General features: G+C 37.1%; 3 protein-coding genes across 4 annotated transcripts; all 3 read right to left on the reverse strand.

Moving 5' to 3' along the window:
• Window positions 1-972: 972 nt before the first annotated feature.
• On the reverse strand, window positions 973-4,520 carry LOC111464806 (50S ribosomal protein L9, chloroplastic). The gene is made up of 6 exons (XM_023109048.1): window positions 4,281-4,520; window positions 4,024-4,151; window positions 2,798-2,843; window positions 2,361-2,458; window positions 2,237-2,284; window positions 973-1,284 (listed from the first exon to the last, which is right to left on the reverse strand). Exons 1-6 carry the CDS (start codon window positions 4,425-4,427, stop codon window positions 1,164-1,166), a joined length of 588 nt encoding a protein of 195 aa, XP_022964816.1. The 5' UTR covers window positions 4,428-4,520; the 3' UTR covers window positions 973-1,163.
• Window positions 4,521-5,519: 999 nt separating this feature from the next.
• LOC111464803 lies at window positions 5,520-13,051 on the reverse strand. Of its 2 annotated transcripts, none has more exons than XM_023109044.1 (12): window positions 12,839-13,051; window positions 12,411-12,582; window positions 12,279-12,341; window positions 12,066-12,171; window positions 9,966-10,070; window positions 9,802-9,878; window positions 9,599-9,704; window positions 8,529-8,601; window positions 8,212-8,403; window positions 7,263-7,383; window positions 5,805-6,029; window positions 5,520-5,731 (listed from the first exon to the last, which is right to left on the reverse strand). In XM_023109044.1, the coding sequence occupies exons 1-12, from the start codon at window positions 12,910-12,912 to the stop codon at window positions 5,684-5,686; spliced, it is 1,362 nt and encodes a 453-aa protein (XP_022964812.1). In that variant the 5' UTR covers window positions 12,913-13,051; the 3' UTR covers window positions 5,520-5,683. The 2 variants fall into 2 exon arrangements, with proteins under 2 accessions (XP_022964812.1, XP_022964811.1); XM_023109043.1 differs by having other exon boundaries at window positions 9,599-9,716.
• A 1,771-nt stretch (window positions 13,052-14,822) lies between these two features.
• LOC111464761 lies at window positions 14,823-17,038 on the reverse strand. Its single transcript, XM_023108992.1, has 2 exons — window positions 16,609-17,038; window positions 14,823-16,313 (listed from the first exon to the last, which is right to left on the reverse strand). The coding sequence occupies exons 1-2, from the start codon at window positions 17,036-17,038 to the stop codon at window positions 15,031-15,033; spliced, it is 1,713 nt and encodes a 570-aa protein (XP_022964760.1). The 3' UTR covers window positions 14,823-15,030.
• Between the last annotated feature and the right edge of the window lie 1,514 nt (window positions 17,039-18,552).

Below are 18,552 nucleotides of genomic sequence, written 5' to 3' on the forward strand. Positions count from 1 at the left end.
ATATATATATATATATATATATATATTTTTTTTTATTTTTAAAATTTAACCAAAAATTCATATGTTTTTTTAAGGGAAGATAAAAAACCAAATTAAAAATATTTTTTAAAACTTAATTAATAATAAATCATTTACTTAATAAACCATCTCATTTATGGAAGAGAACATCCAACGTGGGGTTATTTTTGGGCTTGGGCTAATTTTTGGAGGCCCACTGAATTGTGGGCCATATTTTACAATACCCCATATTGTTTTTAAAATCTTTTATTTACTAAAAAATAAAGTAATTTTGGTTACAATACACCGAGTATTAGACGATTTATTTTTTAAAATTATTTGTAAGAAAATTAATACTTTGTTTGGTTGTCCGATTGTTTAGTCGGCTAAATTAATAAAAATATCCATAAATTTTGTATTTTGTCGCAAAAATACTTTTAACTTCAAAAGTTTCAAGAAAATTAATACTATATTCGCAAAGGCTAAAATAGTAGTAACGTCTTCCTATCCAGATTATATCTATTAATGTCGTTGTTGTCTAATCGTTTTTAGCTTATAACATTGTTTTCTTCCAAAAGTTTTCAACATATTTCCTCGCTCACATTTTCCTAAAACACTTATCTCAACCGTGACTCGAGACTCGAGCATACGCCGTCATTGTCCACATAGTCCAAATTTCTCACGACTAACTTATTCGCTGAGTTAGAACAAGTGCTGCACAATCCTGTTCCGTTGCCACAAGAGTGCAATTGTGACACTTATGATCAAAGTGAACATTTATACCATTATGGAAATGCGGGAAGGATTGTTATCCCTAATAAAGTGTGAATCATATGAATGAAAACTTCAAAATTCATGCTAAAAGAACGTGAGTTAATTTGTAAGAATAGTCTTTCATCTTAGAAGAAATACAAAAGAAATAGATAGCGTGACTGCATCAAAAGAGACGTAAGAAGATTTCGAAGCCATCAGTTGGTGAATTCTAGACATAGGCCGTTATATTAGATGGGAAACCACCCGAAATCTCAAATGTCCTCTTAAAAAGACCACCATAATTGAACAGTTTATGAGAATATGATTGAAATGATGAACTGCAAAACGATATGATCATTTACCCTTCAAAAAATTGTGGCTGCTACATGAACTTGTAAAATCTGGAAATAATTTCAGTTGGCAAATACATTCACTCTAACTCGTGCAGTAACTTCAGGGTGAAGCTTCAGCTCTGCAACATATTCTCCTGTTTCCCTGATCTCTGGAAGAACAACGATTCGCTTGTCGATATCCCTGCACATAATTCAATACTTAAATCAGAGGGAAAACTTCATGAATTAGTTGAGGAGTTCGAGATACGGTGTGGATATATTCTCAAAACTTTTAGTTTGAAAAGATCGAGCTTTGATTCTATGGTGTCTCGAATGTGACTACCACGAAACGCCTCAGCTATTTCAGCAATTGTCACGGTCCAGCCATCTTAGAAATGAAAAGTGCATTTGATAGATAGATTAATTTCCTCTTCTTTGCTTAGTTTGTGAAATGTTCTGTTGGGGATGGCTTGGATACTTATTTTGAAAGGATTGTTGGTGGGCAACAAGCCCCTTTGCCATATGTTTCTTCGCTTGCATAATCTTTTGGCTGTGAGGTTGCATTTCGTGGCCTCCGTCTCACCATCCTCGGGTTTCCACCCCTCTTTGGATGGTTAGGAAGTCCATGGTCAAACTGTGAGATCCCACATCGGTTGGAGAGGAGAACGAAACATTCTTTATAACAGTGGAAACCTCTCCCTAATAGACGCGTTTTAAAAACCTTGAGGGGAATCCCGAAAGGAAAAGCCGAAAGAGGACAATATCTGCTAGCGGTGGGGTTGGGTTGTGACAAATGATATCAGAGTCAAACACCGGACGATGTGCCAGCGAGGAGGTTGGGCCCTGAAGGAGGGTGGACATGAGGCGGTGTGCTAACAAGGACGGTAGTCCCCCGAAGGAGGTAGATAGGGGGGGTCCCGCATCGATTGGAGAAGGGAACGAGTGTCAGTGAGGACGCTAGACCTCGAAAGAGGTGGGCGATTGGAGAGGAGAACGAAACATTCTTTATAAGGGTGTGGAAACCTCTCCCTAGCATACACGTTTTAAAAAACCCGAAAGGAAAATCTCAAAGAGAACAATATCTACTAGTGGTGGGCTTAGGCTATTACATTTCCGATGAATAAAAGTAAATAGAGGTTAAATAGATAAAGTACCTTTGAAGTTGTGCCTTGATGATATCAACAAGATCCTGTGCCGTGACTCTGCAAAAACAAGTGCATTTGAGTAGGCATAATAAAAAGAAAAACCGCCTCATAATACAGCTAAAACCCGACTCACGTTCCGAATATCTGTTTTCCTTTTCCACCTTTTCGCTTCACCTTGAAAGCTCCAACAGTTTCGAAAATCAGAGCGAGTTGCTGAGCCTCCTCCATTACCTGACAAGTTCATTACCATTTGAATAAATCCCCATAGAAAAGGTAGAAACAGTCAAGAAAACACAATATCTCTTGTTCCTTATAGCATATGGGTATAGAATGAATCCAATGGCCAGTCAAATTTTCAATAAATAAGCATGAGCATCGAGCACGCGCTCGTTTGGAATGTATGGATAGTAGTAAAGATAGTAGTAAAACATGTTCATAGAAAGCACTTTATTGGTCGTTCCAAAAATTGTTATAGAGGAAGTGTCTCGTTCTTTTAATCCTCGTTGATTCTAATAACAAAAACTATCTCGAAATGTCCGATCAAGAAACAAAAGGAACGGATTTGTTTACTCGTTTTTTCTCAGCTTCGATTCGTTCCTCTTCAATCCGCATTTCCCTGAGAGAAATAAAGACCAATCCCATCAAATTCAATGAATGTGCATTAAACAACATTACTAATCCATAATTAGTTTCAGGCAAAAATAAGACAATGAATAAGACAATGGATCCTGGGGTCTCCATAAGCATATCAGCTATCTGATATGTAGCAAAGATGATCTTCAAAAGAATTTTCATTTCATACCATCCGTTCGAAGCTCAAGCAGTATAGTACGACTGTGAAAACGACAAGGCCGTATGGTCCCTGCCTAGAGCCATTGGGCAATTTTACCACTAAATCTATCTTTACCAGCCTTACAAGTAGATCTACCTTCTTGAGGGTTACCTTGGAAGATCTGATTTGGAAGTTCAAATATCCTAAAAAGGTTGAACTGTTTTTTGTGGGTCTCTATCATATAGAAGTTTACTGCAAAATGAGGTAAGTAGCTTTCTGTAATTAGAAAAGGGTTTAGAGATTTAGTCTCCTAATTCATGGATACTCAAGCTAAGCTTCAAAGGAAAATCCCTAAACGTTGCCCTGCTCGACCAACTGCTTTTGTTATAGGGTGAATGATACTCAAGATCACATTCTCTGTGAGATTAAGGGTGTGGAAATCAAACTTCTCCCTAGCAAACGCGTTTTAAAAACCTTGAGGGGAAGCCCAAAGAGGATAATATCTGCTAGCGATGAGCTTGGGTTGTTACATTCTCTTCATTATTATTTTTCTTTGTGGAGAGTGGATGGATATTGGATGAGCTTGAAGCCCTCTCAGGTTGGAGCTTAGAGGGTAAGGCAAGGGTTTCGTAGAGTTTGTGCAGCATATAGTTTCGTAGAGTTGTCCTCTTTCAGCCTTCTCTTTCGGGCTTCCCTTAAGGTTTTCAAAAGGTGTATGCTAGATAAGGACCATTTGATACTTCGTCCTCGATAGTTATAATTTAGTTACACACTCCATTGACAACAATGAAGCTACTAGACTCGCACCATTCAGCAGCTACACAAATTTAGTTCAAAACATTCAATCAACAACCACTCACCAACCCCTCCTGATTACCAAACATTTAATCGACCCTATAGCAGTTGAAACATTGAAATTACAGAACAGTTCGAAAATCCCTTTTGAAACTCAGTAAATTCATTTGCACTAGTATGACTTCAAGAACAGAAATCTATAAATTAAAGGGATTATGTAACACATTACTTGAGCAAAACTGGAGTGACAATCTGTGCCTTCCCCATAGGAAACAGATAGTTTCTATAATACCCAGCCTTCACGTCAATAAGTTGCCCTTTCTTCCCCAGCTCCGGCACATCCTCCTTCAGAATAATCTGCCCCAATCCACACACAACAGAACCAAATTACGATTACAGCCACTCACAACCAACAGAGAGAACGAAAGAGAAACGAAAGCAGCCATGGCATTGGGGAGGAATTTGAAAAGCTATTTCGACCATTACCTTTCGCGACTTCGTGGCTTTCTTTTGGGCGACAACCACCAGGGCGGTTCTTCCATGAGAGAACTTGGCGGTTTCGTCGAAGTTTGCACCGAAATTTGGAAGACCCACGGAAGATCTCCATGAGAGAGCGGTTGTTAGAGAAGCCATTTCGAATTTTCAGGCAATGAAACGCCTCCCACCCACTTCGCAGTTGTTTCTTCTTTTATATTGTTGCTGCTGCAATCTTATCTGTAGAGCGAACAGGTAAGGATGTCCACAGACGCAGACAATGTATCATATTTCATACAATTTGGGATAAATTTAAATTTTCATCTCATCTTTGATATGTATCTTAAATTTACACCTTAAGCTCAATTATTCAACCATTTGATTTCTATCCTATGCTTCAACATTCAACCACACAAAAGCTACTAACATGACTCATGAACGTTTAAAAATTTGATAATATGAAAAATTCGATTAATCCTATCCAATCAAAATTAGATTGAGTTCAAATGAAAAAGAACGTGAAATTTATTATTATCTTTAAAATATACATTCAAACTCGTGGATAATTTCCAATCCAAACCAAAACTTGCCACAACCCAACCTCTATTCTCAGGTTGAGTTGTTAATTTTTTTAAGTTTTATTAATATACCATTTATAATTATTTGGATTCAATCTTAAATAAAATATATTACACAAATCAATCTATAATTATTCAAAAAAAAAAAAAAAAAAAAAAGAAAAATACTTAAAGTTGCGCATAATGTTTGTTCATTTATGTAATTCTCTTTTACTTGAACGTCACGAAATACTTAAATTTTCAATTTTGCATCTAATACCTATTAACATTTTTCGATACAAAATTAAAAGTTAAGTTCCTACCGGACAAAAAAATTAACACTCCCTATAACAAAAAGATCGTGGATACAACCCGAGGTTGCAACCAAGCTAGTTACTAGTACCCATGCTAAGACCATTTTCTCTTTGTTCTCAAAAAGATCGTGGAGGAGTTTGGGGCGTGTCTTAGTCCCAATGTGGCTGATCATTCGAAAAGAACAGCTAAGAATCATTGGCTAGGTCAGCTTTTACCTGACCAACGACCTAATACTACGCAGGCTCAGCTTTTACCTGACCAACAACCTAATATTACGCAGGCTCATCAAACAACATTTTTTTTTTAACTTGATTCAAGATTTGGCCCGAACTGTTTCGCAGATTCCCACGCGTTATACACCCGTTCGCCACTCAGCAACTTAATGAAGTGGATATTTTAAGTGGAAAAAGGGACAAAAAGAGCATTCTGTAGGCTGTACAATCTAAACTAATTGGACCTGTTCATAAGTTCTTAGCAGTTCATGTCAGTCAGCAAGCAAAAGCAGAGCCAGAGATGATACTCAGAACACCTACCCATCAAACTCTATTCCTCAAAACAGCTTTGCAAGATATATGAAGCTTTGTTACGAACCTGAAAGTGCAAAGAGTTGTTAACAATCAATCCTTCATTCATTTCAAGTCAAGATTGTGAGAGTTTTCCACACCTTTGATGCATACGACCTCAAATCCGTACTCGCGATTTGGCACGAGCATTTTCTGAGAAACAAACCCCACATTTCGCATATTAACGGCTTCCCGTCTAACATTCGACTACCGACGAGCCAGTTCTCCGTCAACACCAAGTAAATATACAGCTTAAATAGGTCACAACTTCTGTCTTTCACAGTCATGGAGGTAAGTACTCTCAAAACCTCTTCTTCATTAGTACCCTGTTTAAATCATAACAACCAGTTTTAGCCTTCAACTTTAAAACCAAATATAGTAAGTTAAAGGTTGATTAAATGGTTGCAGATTCTCACTATTTTCGTTTTATATTCGCGAGTATTCGAGCTATACTTATGCACATCTCGAACTCTGGAGAATTGATCTAATAACCTTGTTGAAGAACAAGATCTTTAGATAATTTAAGAACCTCCAAAATGATATGGAATCAACCTAAGGAAAAGTTTTGGAACGAATTATCTTTGTAACAAACCAAGCACACCGCTAGCAGATATGGTCTTATTTGGGCTTTCCCTTAAGATTTTTAAAACGCATCTACTAGGGAGAGGTTTCCACACCCTTATAAAGAATGTTTTGTTCCCCTCTCCAACCGATGTGGGATCTCACAATCCACCCCCTTTGGGGCCTAGCGTCTTCGCTGGCACTTGTTCCCTTCTTCAATCGATGTGGGACCCCCCAATCCACCCCCTTCGGGACCCAACGTCATTGCTGGCACACCGCCTCGTGTCCACCCCCTTCGAGGCTCAACCTCCTCGTTGGTACATCATCTAGTGTCTAACTCTGATACCATTTGTAATAGCCCACCGCTAGCAAATATTGTCCTCTTTGGGCTTTCCCCTTCGGATTTTCCCTCAAAGTTTTTACAAAACATCTACTAGGGAGAGGTTTCCACACCCTTATAAAAAATGCTTTGTTCCTCTCTCCAACCGATATGGGATCTTACAATCTTGATGATTAAGATAAAGATCAAGAGTAAAGAAAACTCGTGATTCGAATCACTTCACAAGAGGTTTGATCAACACTACTTGAATGACTCTAGCATGCATTTCTAAGGAACAAACTCATGGCTTAAGAAGCATAATATGCAACTTTCATTTTAATATCCAAAAATCCTCCTACTAAAGCCAACATGAATGGTTATTTATAGTTTAAAATAAACCTTAAGTAACCTATGGTCGATTGAAAGGTTGTAACTCTCGTACCCGTCAAACCATAATGACTTAAAACCTTAAAAATAATACTCTAAAATTGAAAAATAGAATGAAATCTCCCTAAACCAAACATGTATGGTTCAACCTTGTCGTCCACCATGAAGTGTTTGTGACATCATTAAAACACCTTACTTTGTATCAATGTGGTTGCTAAAAACTTAACGATATTAAATCTTAGGTAGATGGCTATCATAACTTGAACATGCTAATTTTCAGAAAAAGGATCACCTCATTTTCAAAGAAAATAAGAAGAATTTGATAGGCAACTGTACTCCTCAGATATTTACTGCGCTGATCAACTCCAGAAATGCATTCCACAGCTCGCAAACAGTTTAGATCCATTGGAATTCTGCAAAACCAGAACAGAGGCAGCAAAAAGAGTAGTTATGATAAGGTTGTAGTTCACATTTGCATCAGGGGTGCAGGGCCAAAACTGAAAAACTGACCAAAACTAACCGAACCGAGTCACACGGTCTCTTTGAAGGATACATGTCAAACGGTTCAGTTTTCTAAAGTGTAAAACCAAAAAACACTTTGTAACAGTTCAAGCCTACTGCTAGCAGATATTGACCTCTTTGGCTTTCCCCTCAAGGTTTTTAAAACGCATCTGCTAGGGAGAGGTTTCCACACCCTTATAAGAAATGTTTCGTTCTCATCTCCAACTGTTGTGCGATCTCACAGTCCACCCTCCTTCGGGGCCCAGCGTCCTCGTTGGCACTCGTTTCCTTCTCCAATCGACGTGGGACCCCCTAATCCACCCCCCCTTCGAGGCCCCATCCTTACTGGCACATAGCTTCGTGTCGACCCCCCTTCGGGGCTCAGCCTCCTTGCTGGCACATCGTCCGGTATCTGGCTCTGATACTATTTGTAACAGCTAAGCCCACTGCTAGAAGGTATTGTCCTCTTTGGGCTTTCCCCTCTGAGCTTCCCCTCAAGATTTTTAAAATGCGTATGCTAGGGAGAGGTTTCCACACCCTTATAAGGAATGTTTCGTTCTCCTCTCCAACCGATGTGGGATCTCACACGCTCAATTGACTTGGATGACATAGATTTTGTTAGTTTTGGTCCGTTTTTGAATAATTGGTTTCGATGCCACTTTCAATTTTTTCTTAACCATACATGTCCAAACAGATCGCCATACACCTTTAATTTGTATAACGAAGGACGAGTCTAATACCTGGAGACAAGAGCTTTGGCTATATTGTCACAACATGCCTTCCAATCTTCATCCGTGAAGTAATGGACGAGCGATTGCAGGCATTCACACAAGAGCACGGTTACCCCTCGAAACTGGCGGTCTAGAAATAAACAAAGAATGGCTTCAGCTAGCCGCTCGACTTCAGAGGATGTAAATATATACTTTTTCATCCTGAAAAAAAAAACAGATACATTCATGGAACAATAGCCACATTATGTTACAAGATTCAAAATTTCAATGAACGCCAAAGGCACGAGTTAAAACTCGCAAACTTTTCCAAAAAAATACTGACTTACTTGGTTTGACAACAAACAGTAACAAATTTGATCCAAGCCCTTATATTCTGCGGTGGCCCTCCACGTCCAGAGCCTAACAATAGTCCATAACTTGTGTAAGGAAGACTAAGGAAACTATAACACAAATGGCAAAGGCTTGAGGGGTTCCTACATGACTTTTGAAGTATGCCTTTATATGACAATCCCAAAATATAGCAACTCATACACACATGGAAAAGAAGTTAAGACAAAGAGTACCAAATGTATGGAAGAACATGTTCTAAAAAGTACAGTCCTTATGTCCCTGTTTGATAACGGTTTCGTTTTAAGTTTCTCAATTATGGTTTTAACCATTCTTAAAGAGAACTTGTATTTCTAAAATTCTAAAAGAAAAACAAGTTTTTGAAAACTACTTTAGCATGAGGTTGTTTCTTTATAATAGTGTGGAAACCTCTCCCTAGTATATGCATTTTAATACCATGAGGTTGATGATGATATGTAACGGACCAAAGTGGACAATATCTGTTAGCAGTGGGCTTGGGTTGTTACAAATGGTATTAGAACAAGACATCGGGCGGTGCGCCAGCGAGGATGCTGGCCCCCAAGGAGGGTGGACTGTGAGATCCCACGTTGGTTGGAGAAGGGAATAAAACATTCTTTATTAGATTGTGGAAACCTCTCCCTAACAGACACGTTTTAAAATCGTGAGACTTACGGCGATCCGTAACAGGCCATGTAGAGTTTGAATTCTTTTAACCTGGTTAACTTTGAGGTTAGTTCGAGTAATTCGGTCTGGTTGATTTTGGGTGTTTTGTTACAATCTCTTTTATCTCAAGTGGTACAAATGAAAAAAAGATCATACAGTAAATTCAAACATATTATCAATGCAGCAATCAGCAACCCAAAAACACATTATGACCATTACCAAAAAGATTGGTCATTCCAAGTTCTAAATATTTTTCTAAAGCATTACTAGCAATCTTGAGTTTTTACGGAACAAATACGAAAACTCGGAGCGAAAACAAACAACCCTTCATAATGTTTAATATTTTTTTCCCTTGGATATGAAGTTTGGTGTAAAAGAAGTTTACCATTGTGAACAAATCCAGGTTTCAATGAGCATTCAAATCTATATCCATAAGTCTCAAGAGCTTCTCCTAACTGAGCATAGGTTGGAAACCACTCGATTCGGAGATGCTGTTGATTTACCTAGTTAAGAACTATAGATAAGCCTCGAAATTGATAAACGAAAATAAATAAATAAAAACCATGTGGTCAAAGGAAAAAGAGAGACCTTATTTGTTGTTAACATGATATCCCTCCAGAAATCACAAGCAGATGTACTTAGTTCTTCTCTTGATGAATATAACACTGAAATATCAAAATAAACATATAAAAAAGAATTAATGATACTGTTTGGAGTTCCATAAACATGACTGAAACAATAGATGAACTCACTTAAATTGAAAGTCCATATGGCAAGAGGTTTTTCTACACGATTCGTCACAGAAACGAGCGTTGAAAGCCAACCATTTACCAGTAAACCTTCAAGGAAAGCTTCACCTGTAAGAACATATCAAATAACTATTATCAGTAACTTATTTAATTAGTTTTTTATAGGCTTAGAGTTTAAGAAACATCATGGTTTTCCTTTCTTTTCTTCTATTTTGTATGAAAATGAATGAAATTCTATAAGAATGTATATAACTAAGGAGCATTACAAAGTATTGGATAAATTATAGATGAGTGTTAATAAAAAGCAGAACTGCAAGACAATTACTCTATTTCCTCGACTTTTTCTACAACCCACCACCCATAAGGTGGGACTTCTATATCATTTTTTCCTGTTCTTTCAAGACAAAAAACGAAGGGCCAAAGATCATTCGAAATTTCTTTCAACCAAAAGTACGGGCTCCCGTGAGAATCTTTATAAGGGCGTAGAAATCTCTCCCTAGCAGACGTGTTTTAAAAACCTTGATGGGAAGCCCAAAAGGAAAAGCCCAAAGAGAACAATATCTGCTAGCAGTGGGCTTGAGCTGTTACCAATGGTATCAGAGGCAGACATTGGGGAATGTGCCAGCGAGGTGGCTAAGCTCCGAAGGGAGGGTGGACATGAGGCAGTGTGCCAACAAGGACGCTGGACCTTGAAGGGAGTTGGATTGGGCGGTCCCACATTGATTGGAGAAGAGAACGGGTACCAGCAAGGATGTTGGGCCCCGAAGGGGAATAGATTGTGAGATCCCACATCGGTTGGAGAAGAGAACGAAACATTTTTTATAAGGGAGCGGAAACCTCTCCCTAGCAGACGCGTTTTAAAAACTTTGAAGGAAAGCCTAAAAAGAAAAACCCAAAGAGGACTATATCTATTAGCGGTGGGTTTGGGCTGTTACAACAGAGCACCATAATCCGGTGCAAGTCTTCGCTTGCCTTCTCTCAAAGGATGCACACTCTCATGCAAAGAAATGGACTTCTGAACCTCCACATCAGGCCCTCAAGTCCTTTATTGCATTAACTTTCAGAGTAAATGTACCAGAGAGCTTTTAAGGAACCAAACAGAGTCCCCATTACCTGAAATAGTATGATACCATCTGAAGAAGGGAAAGGAAAATTCAACAAACAACCATAAATTTCCACCTCTTATAAATTGCTCCTGGACATAGGAATCCAGCACTTATCTTTAAAAAAATATTATCTTAGCACAAAGTTTTAGTGACAAAATCCAGAACTAGTTGTGAAAGGGAACTCCAAGAGCCGTAATTAATACATATGTTTATTTGTACTCTACTCAACCAAACCAATTGAAGCTATATTTACTAACAACAATAGAGTCCTAGGCTTGTTAGAAACCACGACTCTCCACAATGGTATGATATTGTCTTCTTTGAGCATGACCTCTCATGGCTTTGTTTTTTGTTTCCCCAAAAGGCCTCATACCAATGGAGATGTATTCCAACTCATGATCAACCCCTTAATTAGTCAACGTGGGACTTCTCTCCCAACAATTCTCAACAATCCTCCCCTCGAACAAAATACACCATAGAACCTCCCCTAAGACCTATGGAGCCCTCGAATAGTCTCCCCTTAATTGAGACTTGACTCCTCTGGAGCCCTCGAAGAAAGGACACTTGAGTCAGTTTTGACTACACCTTTGAGGCTCACAACTTTTTTGTTCGACATTCGAGGATTCTATTGACATAGCTAAGTTAAGGGCATGACTCTGATACCATGCTAGAAACCACAACTCTTCACAATGATATGATATTGTCCACTTTGAGCATAATCTCTCGTGACTTTGTTTTTTGTTTTTCCCCAAAAAGCCTCCTACCAATGGAGATGTATTTCTTACTTATAAACCATGATCAACCCCTTAATTAGTTTACTATTTTTTATCTAACAAAGATGTGGAGGAAACAAAAATTGAACTCTATAACTTTAGTATTTATTATACAAGATAAAAATAGTGATTAGTATAAAATAACTCAATTAACAAAAACTATAAAAAAAATTAGTGCATGATTGGAGAGATTAGGAGAATTCAAACATAAAGGAAATACACACCTTTCTCCACGGTGAGATTCACCAAAGAGTTAACTTCATTATTCAGGAATGCTTGCAAAAGGTAGCAATTTTTGAGTTCAGGACTTTGTAATGCTGGTGGGGGTTTCTGCAATTTACATGCATAGAAACTCAGCTTCACAAAGAAGACCTCTCATATGAAGATATTTTAGGCAATCAAAAGCATATAAGAAGCTGTAATGTTGAACCGAAAACCTGTTCTCTGAAAACGTTTAAGCCCCATATGGATGTATCTTCCTCACCTCCCAATTGATTCATCTACACAAAACATTCTCCCATCATTAGTGAAAGAAGGCTGAAAATTCTTCATCGCCAGGCATAATTTACCTTATTTTGGCATTCATCAACAACTTGGGACACCACAGCCTCTTTGCCAAAATCCTCATCATCTGAATCATACTTCTTTTTCTTCTTTGCCTGTTTAGATTCTTTCTCAACGAGTTTGCATTTATCCTTGTAATGATCAGTGAGAAGATCATCTAACCCGATAATCTTTTTCCTAATTGGTAAAAATATAGACATTAAAGGCCATTGGTGCTCTGAGAGCTAAGAACAATCAGCAGAACGGCTATTTCTTAGCTTCCTTTATAGAGTAAATATGCTACTATTGGAATTGCAACACAAATTTGAATGGAAAACAGTATGGAAACGAGAACCCAGATGAAAATAGAAATGAAAAGAGAAACGCATGTCAAACTTTTGAAAAAGAAAACACGAAATAAAGGATTTGGGTTTGATTTCGGAGAGAATGAAACCTCTTCTTGAGAGAAACAGGGGAACTGAGAAGTGGGTCTTCCGACTCGAAGTCTAGCGGACCATCCATTTCCATGGCTTTCAACTAATCGCTCGCTCTCCAGGCATTCAACGAGCCTCCGGAATTTGAAACAAAAGCGCCAAAATGGAAGAGAACAAGGCACTCCAACGGCGCGTCACAAGTTGAACATTGGCTTCACCCAAGTGCCGGTTTTTTTTTTTTTTTTTTAATTTATTTATTTTAGCTATTTTTTCTCTCTAAATTTGGTTTCAAAATCGACTCCGTTGATTATTACATTTTTTTAGTATCCATTTCTAAAGTTATAATTGTTTCTCACTCAAAATAATAATAATAATAATAATAACTCGAAAGACTTATCAATACAACTCAATTCAAAATCTTGTTCTAACTGCTCTAACAAATAATATTTAAATGGTATATTAACCTGAAATAATATGTTCACATATTTTGTAACTTAAATTTTACTACCAAACACAAATGAGAATGAATTCAAATGACGAAAGCAATTAAGTGCTTATTGAAAATAGATGAAGTCTCGACATAAATGAGAACGAATTCAAATGACGAAAGCAAGTAGATTTGGAATTAGATAGAACCTTGGTTAAGGCCAACCAAGTAAGTGGTTTTACTATCGACATGGTTAGAAGTTGATGTTTGTACGATGACACTACACGTGTCATATGCTTGATATATGTGAAATGTTTGTAAACTATATGACTTAGATATGTTTATTAAAAACTATGATATGTTTATAAAATAATATAACTATGATATCTTTGCGATATGATATAACAATGATATGATATGTTAATGTTATGAATGTGTTATGATGTGATGTGCTGATGATATGATATATGTTGTGGTGTAACACGTTTGACAATATAATACATGTTGTGACATGCTTTATGAAATGATACGTGTAATGATATAATATGATATGTTATGTGCATGTTATGACATAAGACGATGTATGATATGAATGATACGACATTCAACCCCGATACATGTCTTAAAGGCTATGTGGTAAAATGATATGGTATAAAGGAAAATGGAAGAGGTTGTTATACATGATTCAGTGAATAAGAATATTGGGACCTCATGCATCATTGTATGTTACATGCATTGGGGAATCTCCCATTTTACGATGGTATGGACGCGTACGTTATGAGACAGGAAAACAATCATTATTTTATCATAATGTTGCAATGATCACTATTCCTACTGTGTGTTCAATAATAGCACCAAAGAATGCTAGCCCGACCAAGAAAGAGGTCTAGGAGGTGCGCGAACCAACTAATGGGTCTATACTCGCACATGTAAGGAGTATGTAGAATAGTAAATACACATCCAATTACCTACTCATGATTGTATGTGTTTGTATCTAACCCCAATAGTGGACCACTTATATTCCTTAAAATACTCAAGCTATGTATTATTTCTACTTCACGTAAAGGTCGAGACCATGACACAAAAATAGGATATTTGTATTTAATTTCTTAGACTTTAGGTTAGAATATGGTGTGTATTTAATTTCTTAGACTTTAGGTTAGAATATGGTGTTTTTACTTTTAATGTTTATTTACTTAGTATTTCGTTACGTTATTTTAAAGATATTTTCGAACACGCAAGTTAATAACAGTGTTTTATGATAAGTTTTAAAAAGTTATTTTTGTATAAAATGATTATATTATGTATACAGAAACGACTTTAGGTTAAGTAGAAATGTAAATGGTGTTAATGCTACTTTTAAAATTTCATGGTGTAAAAGGTATTTTTTTTTAAGGTTTTTTTCTAAAGTTTAAGGATGTTTCATAGAAACTTTTGAAAATTTATGTGTACTTGCGAGAGAAAGTATAAACTTTGAAAATATTTTTATTAATTTAGCCTAATCCAAATATACAAGTTGAAGAGAAACTAAGACGAGATTCATAAAAGGAAGAATCCATAATAAAAATACCGAGCTCTCGATATGAACAAAACTTAATTCACAAAATAACTTCAATGATCGTAGACTGAGATCACCGTCTCATAATGTATAAGGCTATACATTTTCATTACGATGCCGAGAAATGAGATTGCCAAATTTAAAACTGGTGCATCCCATATTCTTCCGTTGAGTTCAAATCGAGTACACGTTGAAAGAATTAGATATCCAACCCAACTTAACCCAAATCACGACTTGATATTAATGCTATGTTTGTCAACAAGTAAATTCCCAATCCTAGTCCTCTTCTCATCGAGAGTATAAAACTCCATTTTCGTCTTCAAAGACTCCATATCTTCCCTAAACTTCTTATATATATCCCCTTTATAAAACTCCCTCGTCCTCTCCACCAAAATCAACGACACCAACGCTACAAAAAACGTCAACCCAGCTAAAATTACGAACGACTGTTCATAACAAGAATGGCCTTCACAATGAAGGCCACCTATACCAGTCGTGGTCTTCGCCATCTCATCATAGAGCCTCCCAGTGACCATCACATTCAGAATATAAGACCCAATTGGGCAAAACAATTGCCCAAAATTAAACAACGTGGAGTAATGTTTCAACCCAAAAAGCTCAGAAATCATGGCGAAATGCAATGGGACTTGAGCGCCCAATGAAAACCCAATAACAATGGATGCAATGTATAGCGAATCATTGAAGGGGAAGGCTACCAAAAGATGGCCAATGCAGGAAACCAAGAGGACAAGCGTGAGCATTAATGGCCTTGGGAATTTGAACTTCTCGAGTAAAATGTCAGAGACAAACCCAGAAAAGATTCTTCCGGTGAAGTTGAAAATACTAACCAGAACGATCAATGAGTTGATTGTTTCGGATGGGTAGCCATGGGATTCACCGATCTGGCGGAGATTGTCGATGGCGGTCAAGCTAGCGCCGACGCCGATTAGCATGGTGATGCATAAGATGAGCATATCGGCGCTGAAAATGGCTTGAGGAATGGTGTGGTCTTCGCCTCTGGAGGGTTTGTTGGAGGAAGAAGGAGGATTTGGGGATGTTTGCGGCTGGTGAATCCCGATCGTCCGTTTGTTGAGATTCCATAGAACGATTTCTTCTCTAATGGCGATTAACAAGGGGAGAAGAAGCAGAGACGCGATGGCGGCGACGACGGCGGCGTGGGCGGATTGGTCGAATCGGATTCGTTTCTGGATGAAGACCAAGGCGGCGAGAAAGAGAGCGAGAATGACGGAGACGCAGAGGAAGTGGACGAAGACTCTGAACTCGTTTGGGTGTTTGACGGCTTTGATTTCTCTGATGGTGGAGATGAAAATCAAAGAGATTAAAGAAGGGAGCCAGCCGAGTAGCAGAATTAGCGACCTGGTATCGTCGCCGTAAATGGCGGTGTAAATTTGGGTCATGATTGCTCCGCTTAGACCCACGAACCCCTTCGCAAGCCCCAACATTACCCCTCTTCTTTCCGGGAAGTTCTTCACGCACGTGACTAGCACGCCTGTTGCCATTTCAACAAAAACAAACACCATTAAATTTTATACTCCCTCCAAAATATATTTATTTTTTTATTTTTAAATAGTTCAAACTTTTTAAAAATTTTAAGGGTATTTTTTAAATATATTTTTTTTAAATTTATAGATCTATGAGACATAAAACATTTAAAAGGATTAAAATTTTTTAATTTTAAAAGTTAAAAAAAAATCAAATAATGCGCTATATTTATAATTTAATTAAGAAACTAATTAAAAGTTTATATTAATTTAATTTGTTTAATATTGAATCACAAGCATTACCTGTATTGGCGAAATTCTGAGAGTTTGCTCCGACCATAATGTAAAAGCAAAAATACGCGACGGTGGGGCTGACAATTTTCCCGGTGACGCCTTGCCATATCTTGAAATAGCCGACGAAGTTTAAGGCGGCGCCGATGAGGAGAAGGACCCAAGTCGGCGCCACCTCCGCCAGAAGGCCGGCGACAATGCCAACATTGGATCCCAGGTCTTTGTAAAACCCAATCTTATTGAGCGTCGTTTGGTCGCATTGGAGCGTCGTTTTGATGTCTCTAGAGTAATAAGCAAACAAATAAACTCCGCCGGCGCCGGCCATAACAAGAAACGAAGCGAAGAGAGAAAACCACCGCCCCGCCACCACTTGTCGGACAAAACTGCCAAGCTCTCCACTCCCAATTCCGGCATTGGAACTCGGCGTTGCTGATACAATCATTTTGTAAGGACGGTAGTGATCAGTTCAAGACCTTTACAATGAATTTAATTTGAATTTTACAATGAATTTAATTTGAATTGTACATTTCATGTTTATGTGTGTATATATATATATAGAAAGCTTATGAACTGTGATGAACACTAAATGGCTAATTTTAGTAGGAAAAAAGAAGGCAAATGAAATAACAAAACATAGGTGGTTAGAAAAAAAAAAACACCCTTTTCAAGAAACTACAACAATAATAGCTTAGAATTAAGTATTGAAATAACCCTCAAATAACCGACCCGAAAAAAAGCTCTCGAATAAAAACAACAACAGTGTCAATCATGAAGATATCGATATCAAGATTCCAATTTAATAGATATAAGGGTAGATACATTGATATCAACGTATTAATTCTTAATATACTAAGTAGGTTTTGTTATTAGTATTTATATTCATATAGATATCAGTACTAGATGATACTTATTAATGTGTTTTGGGTATTTATACAAAATATTGAAGACGTTTATTAATTATTCATATAGATGTTGAACCTCGTAATGAAATAACCCTCAAATAACCGACCCTCAAAAGCTACGATCATAAAGCTCTTGAATCAAAACGACGTCGATATCAACTATGAAAATATTGATATCGAGATTTCAATTTAATAGATATAACGGTAGATACATTAAAATCAATGGATACTACTACAAATTCAATTTTATTTTAAGAAATTATTGAAATTAATAATCAAGATGTAACATGAAAAAATGAAAGATATTAGCTCACATAAGAATAAGCCGCGCGTGAAAGACCCAAAGAATCAAAAGGGAAGAAATTAAAGGATTAAGCAAGATCAAAGAGCTAAAGACCATTGGAATGGGAAAAGGATGGGAATAAAAAAAAGTAAGTGAGAAGGGCAAATATGTCATTTTGTTTCAATTATCAAGAATCTTTCTTAATTTTTAATTCTTTAGCAAGGAATTTCAAGAGTGAAAAATGTACCTCAGAGGAATGAAGAATTTTTAGAAAAATTATAGATTTTTGAAAAAAATAATAATAAAATATTAAAAAAGTGATAAATTACCAAAATACCCCTAAAAATGGATAATTACACAAATGCAACTCTGATCATAATCAAAGCATCTGTGGTGACCATATGAGAAAAATTCTTTGAAACTCAAATCTCAATCATTGGATCTTCTCCAAAATTGGATAGGATCTAGAACACGCCGACATCATCACATCTAACGGCTGGTTCCTACGTCAAAACAAATACAACTATTCCCACAAATTTTGAGAGAGAATTATATGCCTCAATTTAGTTCACAAAAATGATAGAACTATTCATCACCGATATTGAGGGATAAAAAAAATCATATGAACTCAATTGGGCTCCCTCACCAAGATTGTAGAACTATTCACCATGAATCTTGAAAGACAGAAGATTATACAAACTCAATTTGGTTCCTTTACCAAGACGGTAGAGTTATTCACATACTAGAATGATAAGTAATTAAACTCTATTG

Source organism: Cucurbita moschata, unplaced genomic scaffold (genome assembly GCF_002738365.1).
Source record: "Cucurbita moschata cultivar Rifu unplaced genomic scaffold, Cmos_1.0 Cmo_Scf00031, whole genome shotgun sequence".
In the NCBI taxonomy this organism is placed as follows: Eukaryota; Viridiplantae; Streptophyta; class Magnoliopsida; order Cucurbitales; family Cucurbitaceae; genus Cucurbita; species Cucurbita moschata.

What these genes read in the sequence shown, in the direction of transcription:
- LOC111464806 (XM_023109048.1), bottom strand. Translation starts at nt 4,427, where the DNA reads ATGGCTTCTCTAACAACCGCTCTCTCATGGAGATCTTCCGTGGGTCTT. An exon ending in AAGCCACGAAGTCGCGAAAG is followed by an intron (nt 4,152 to 4,280) that starts GTAATGGTCGAA and finishes GGATTGGGGCAG; the next exon opens with ATTATTCTGAAGGAGGATGT. An exon ending in GTCACTCCAGTTTTGCTCAA is followed by an intron (nt 2,844 to 4,023) that starts GTAATGTGTTAC and finishes TATTTCTCTCAG; the next exon opens with GGAAATGCGGATTGAAGAGG.
- LOC111464803 (XM_023109043.1), bottom strand. Translation starts at nt 12,912, where the DNA reads ATGGAAATGGATGGTCCGCTAGACTTCGAGTCGGAAGACCCACTTCTC. An exon ending in TTGATGAATGCCAAAATAAG is followed by an intron (nt 12,342 to 12,410) that starts GTAAATTATGCC and finishes TGTTTTGTGTAG; the next exon opens with ATGAATCAATTGGGAGGTGA. An exon ending in TAAACGTTTTCAGAGAACAG is followed by an intron (nt 12,172 to 12,278) that starts GTTTTCGGTTCA and finishes TGTAAATTGCAG; the next exon opens with AAACCCCCACCAGCATTACA.
- LOC111464761 (XM_023108992.1), bottom strand. Translation starts at nt 17,038, where the DNA reads ATGATTGTATCAGCAACGCCGAGTTCCAATGCCGGAATTGGGAGTGGA. An exon ending in TCAGAATTTCGCCAATACAG is followed by an intron (nt 16,314 to 16,608) that starts GTAATGCTTGTG and finishes AAATGGCAACAG; the next exon opens with GCGTGCTAGTCACGTGCGTG.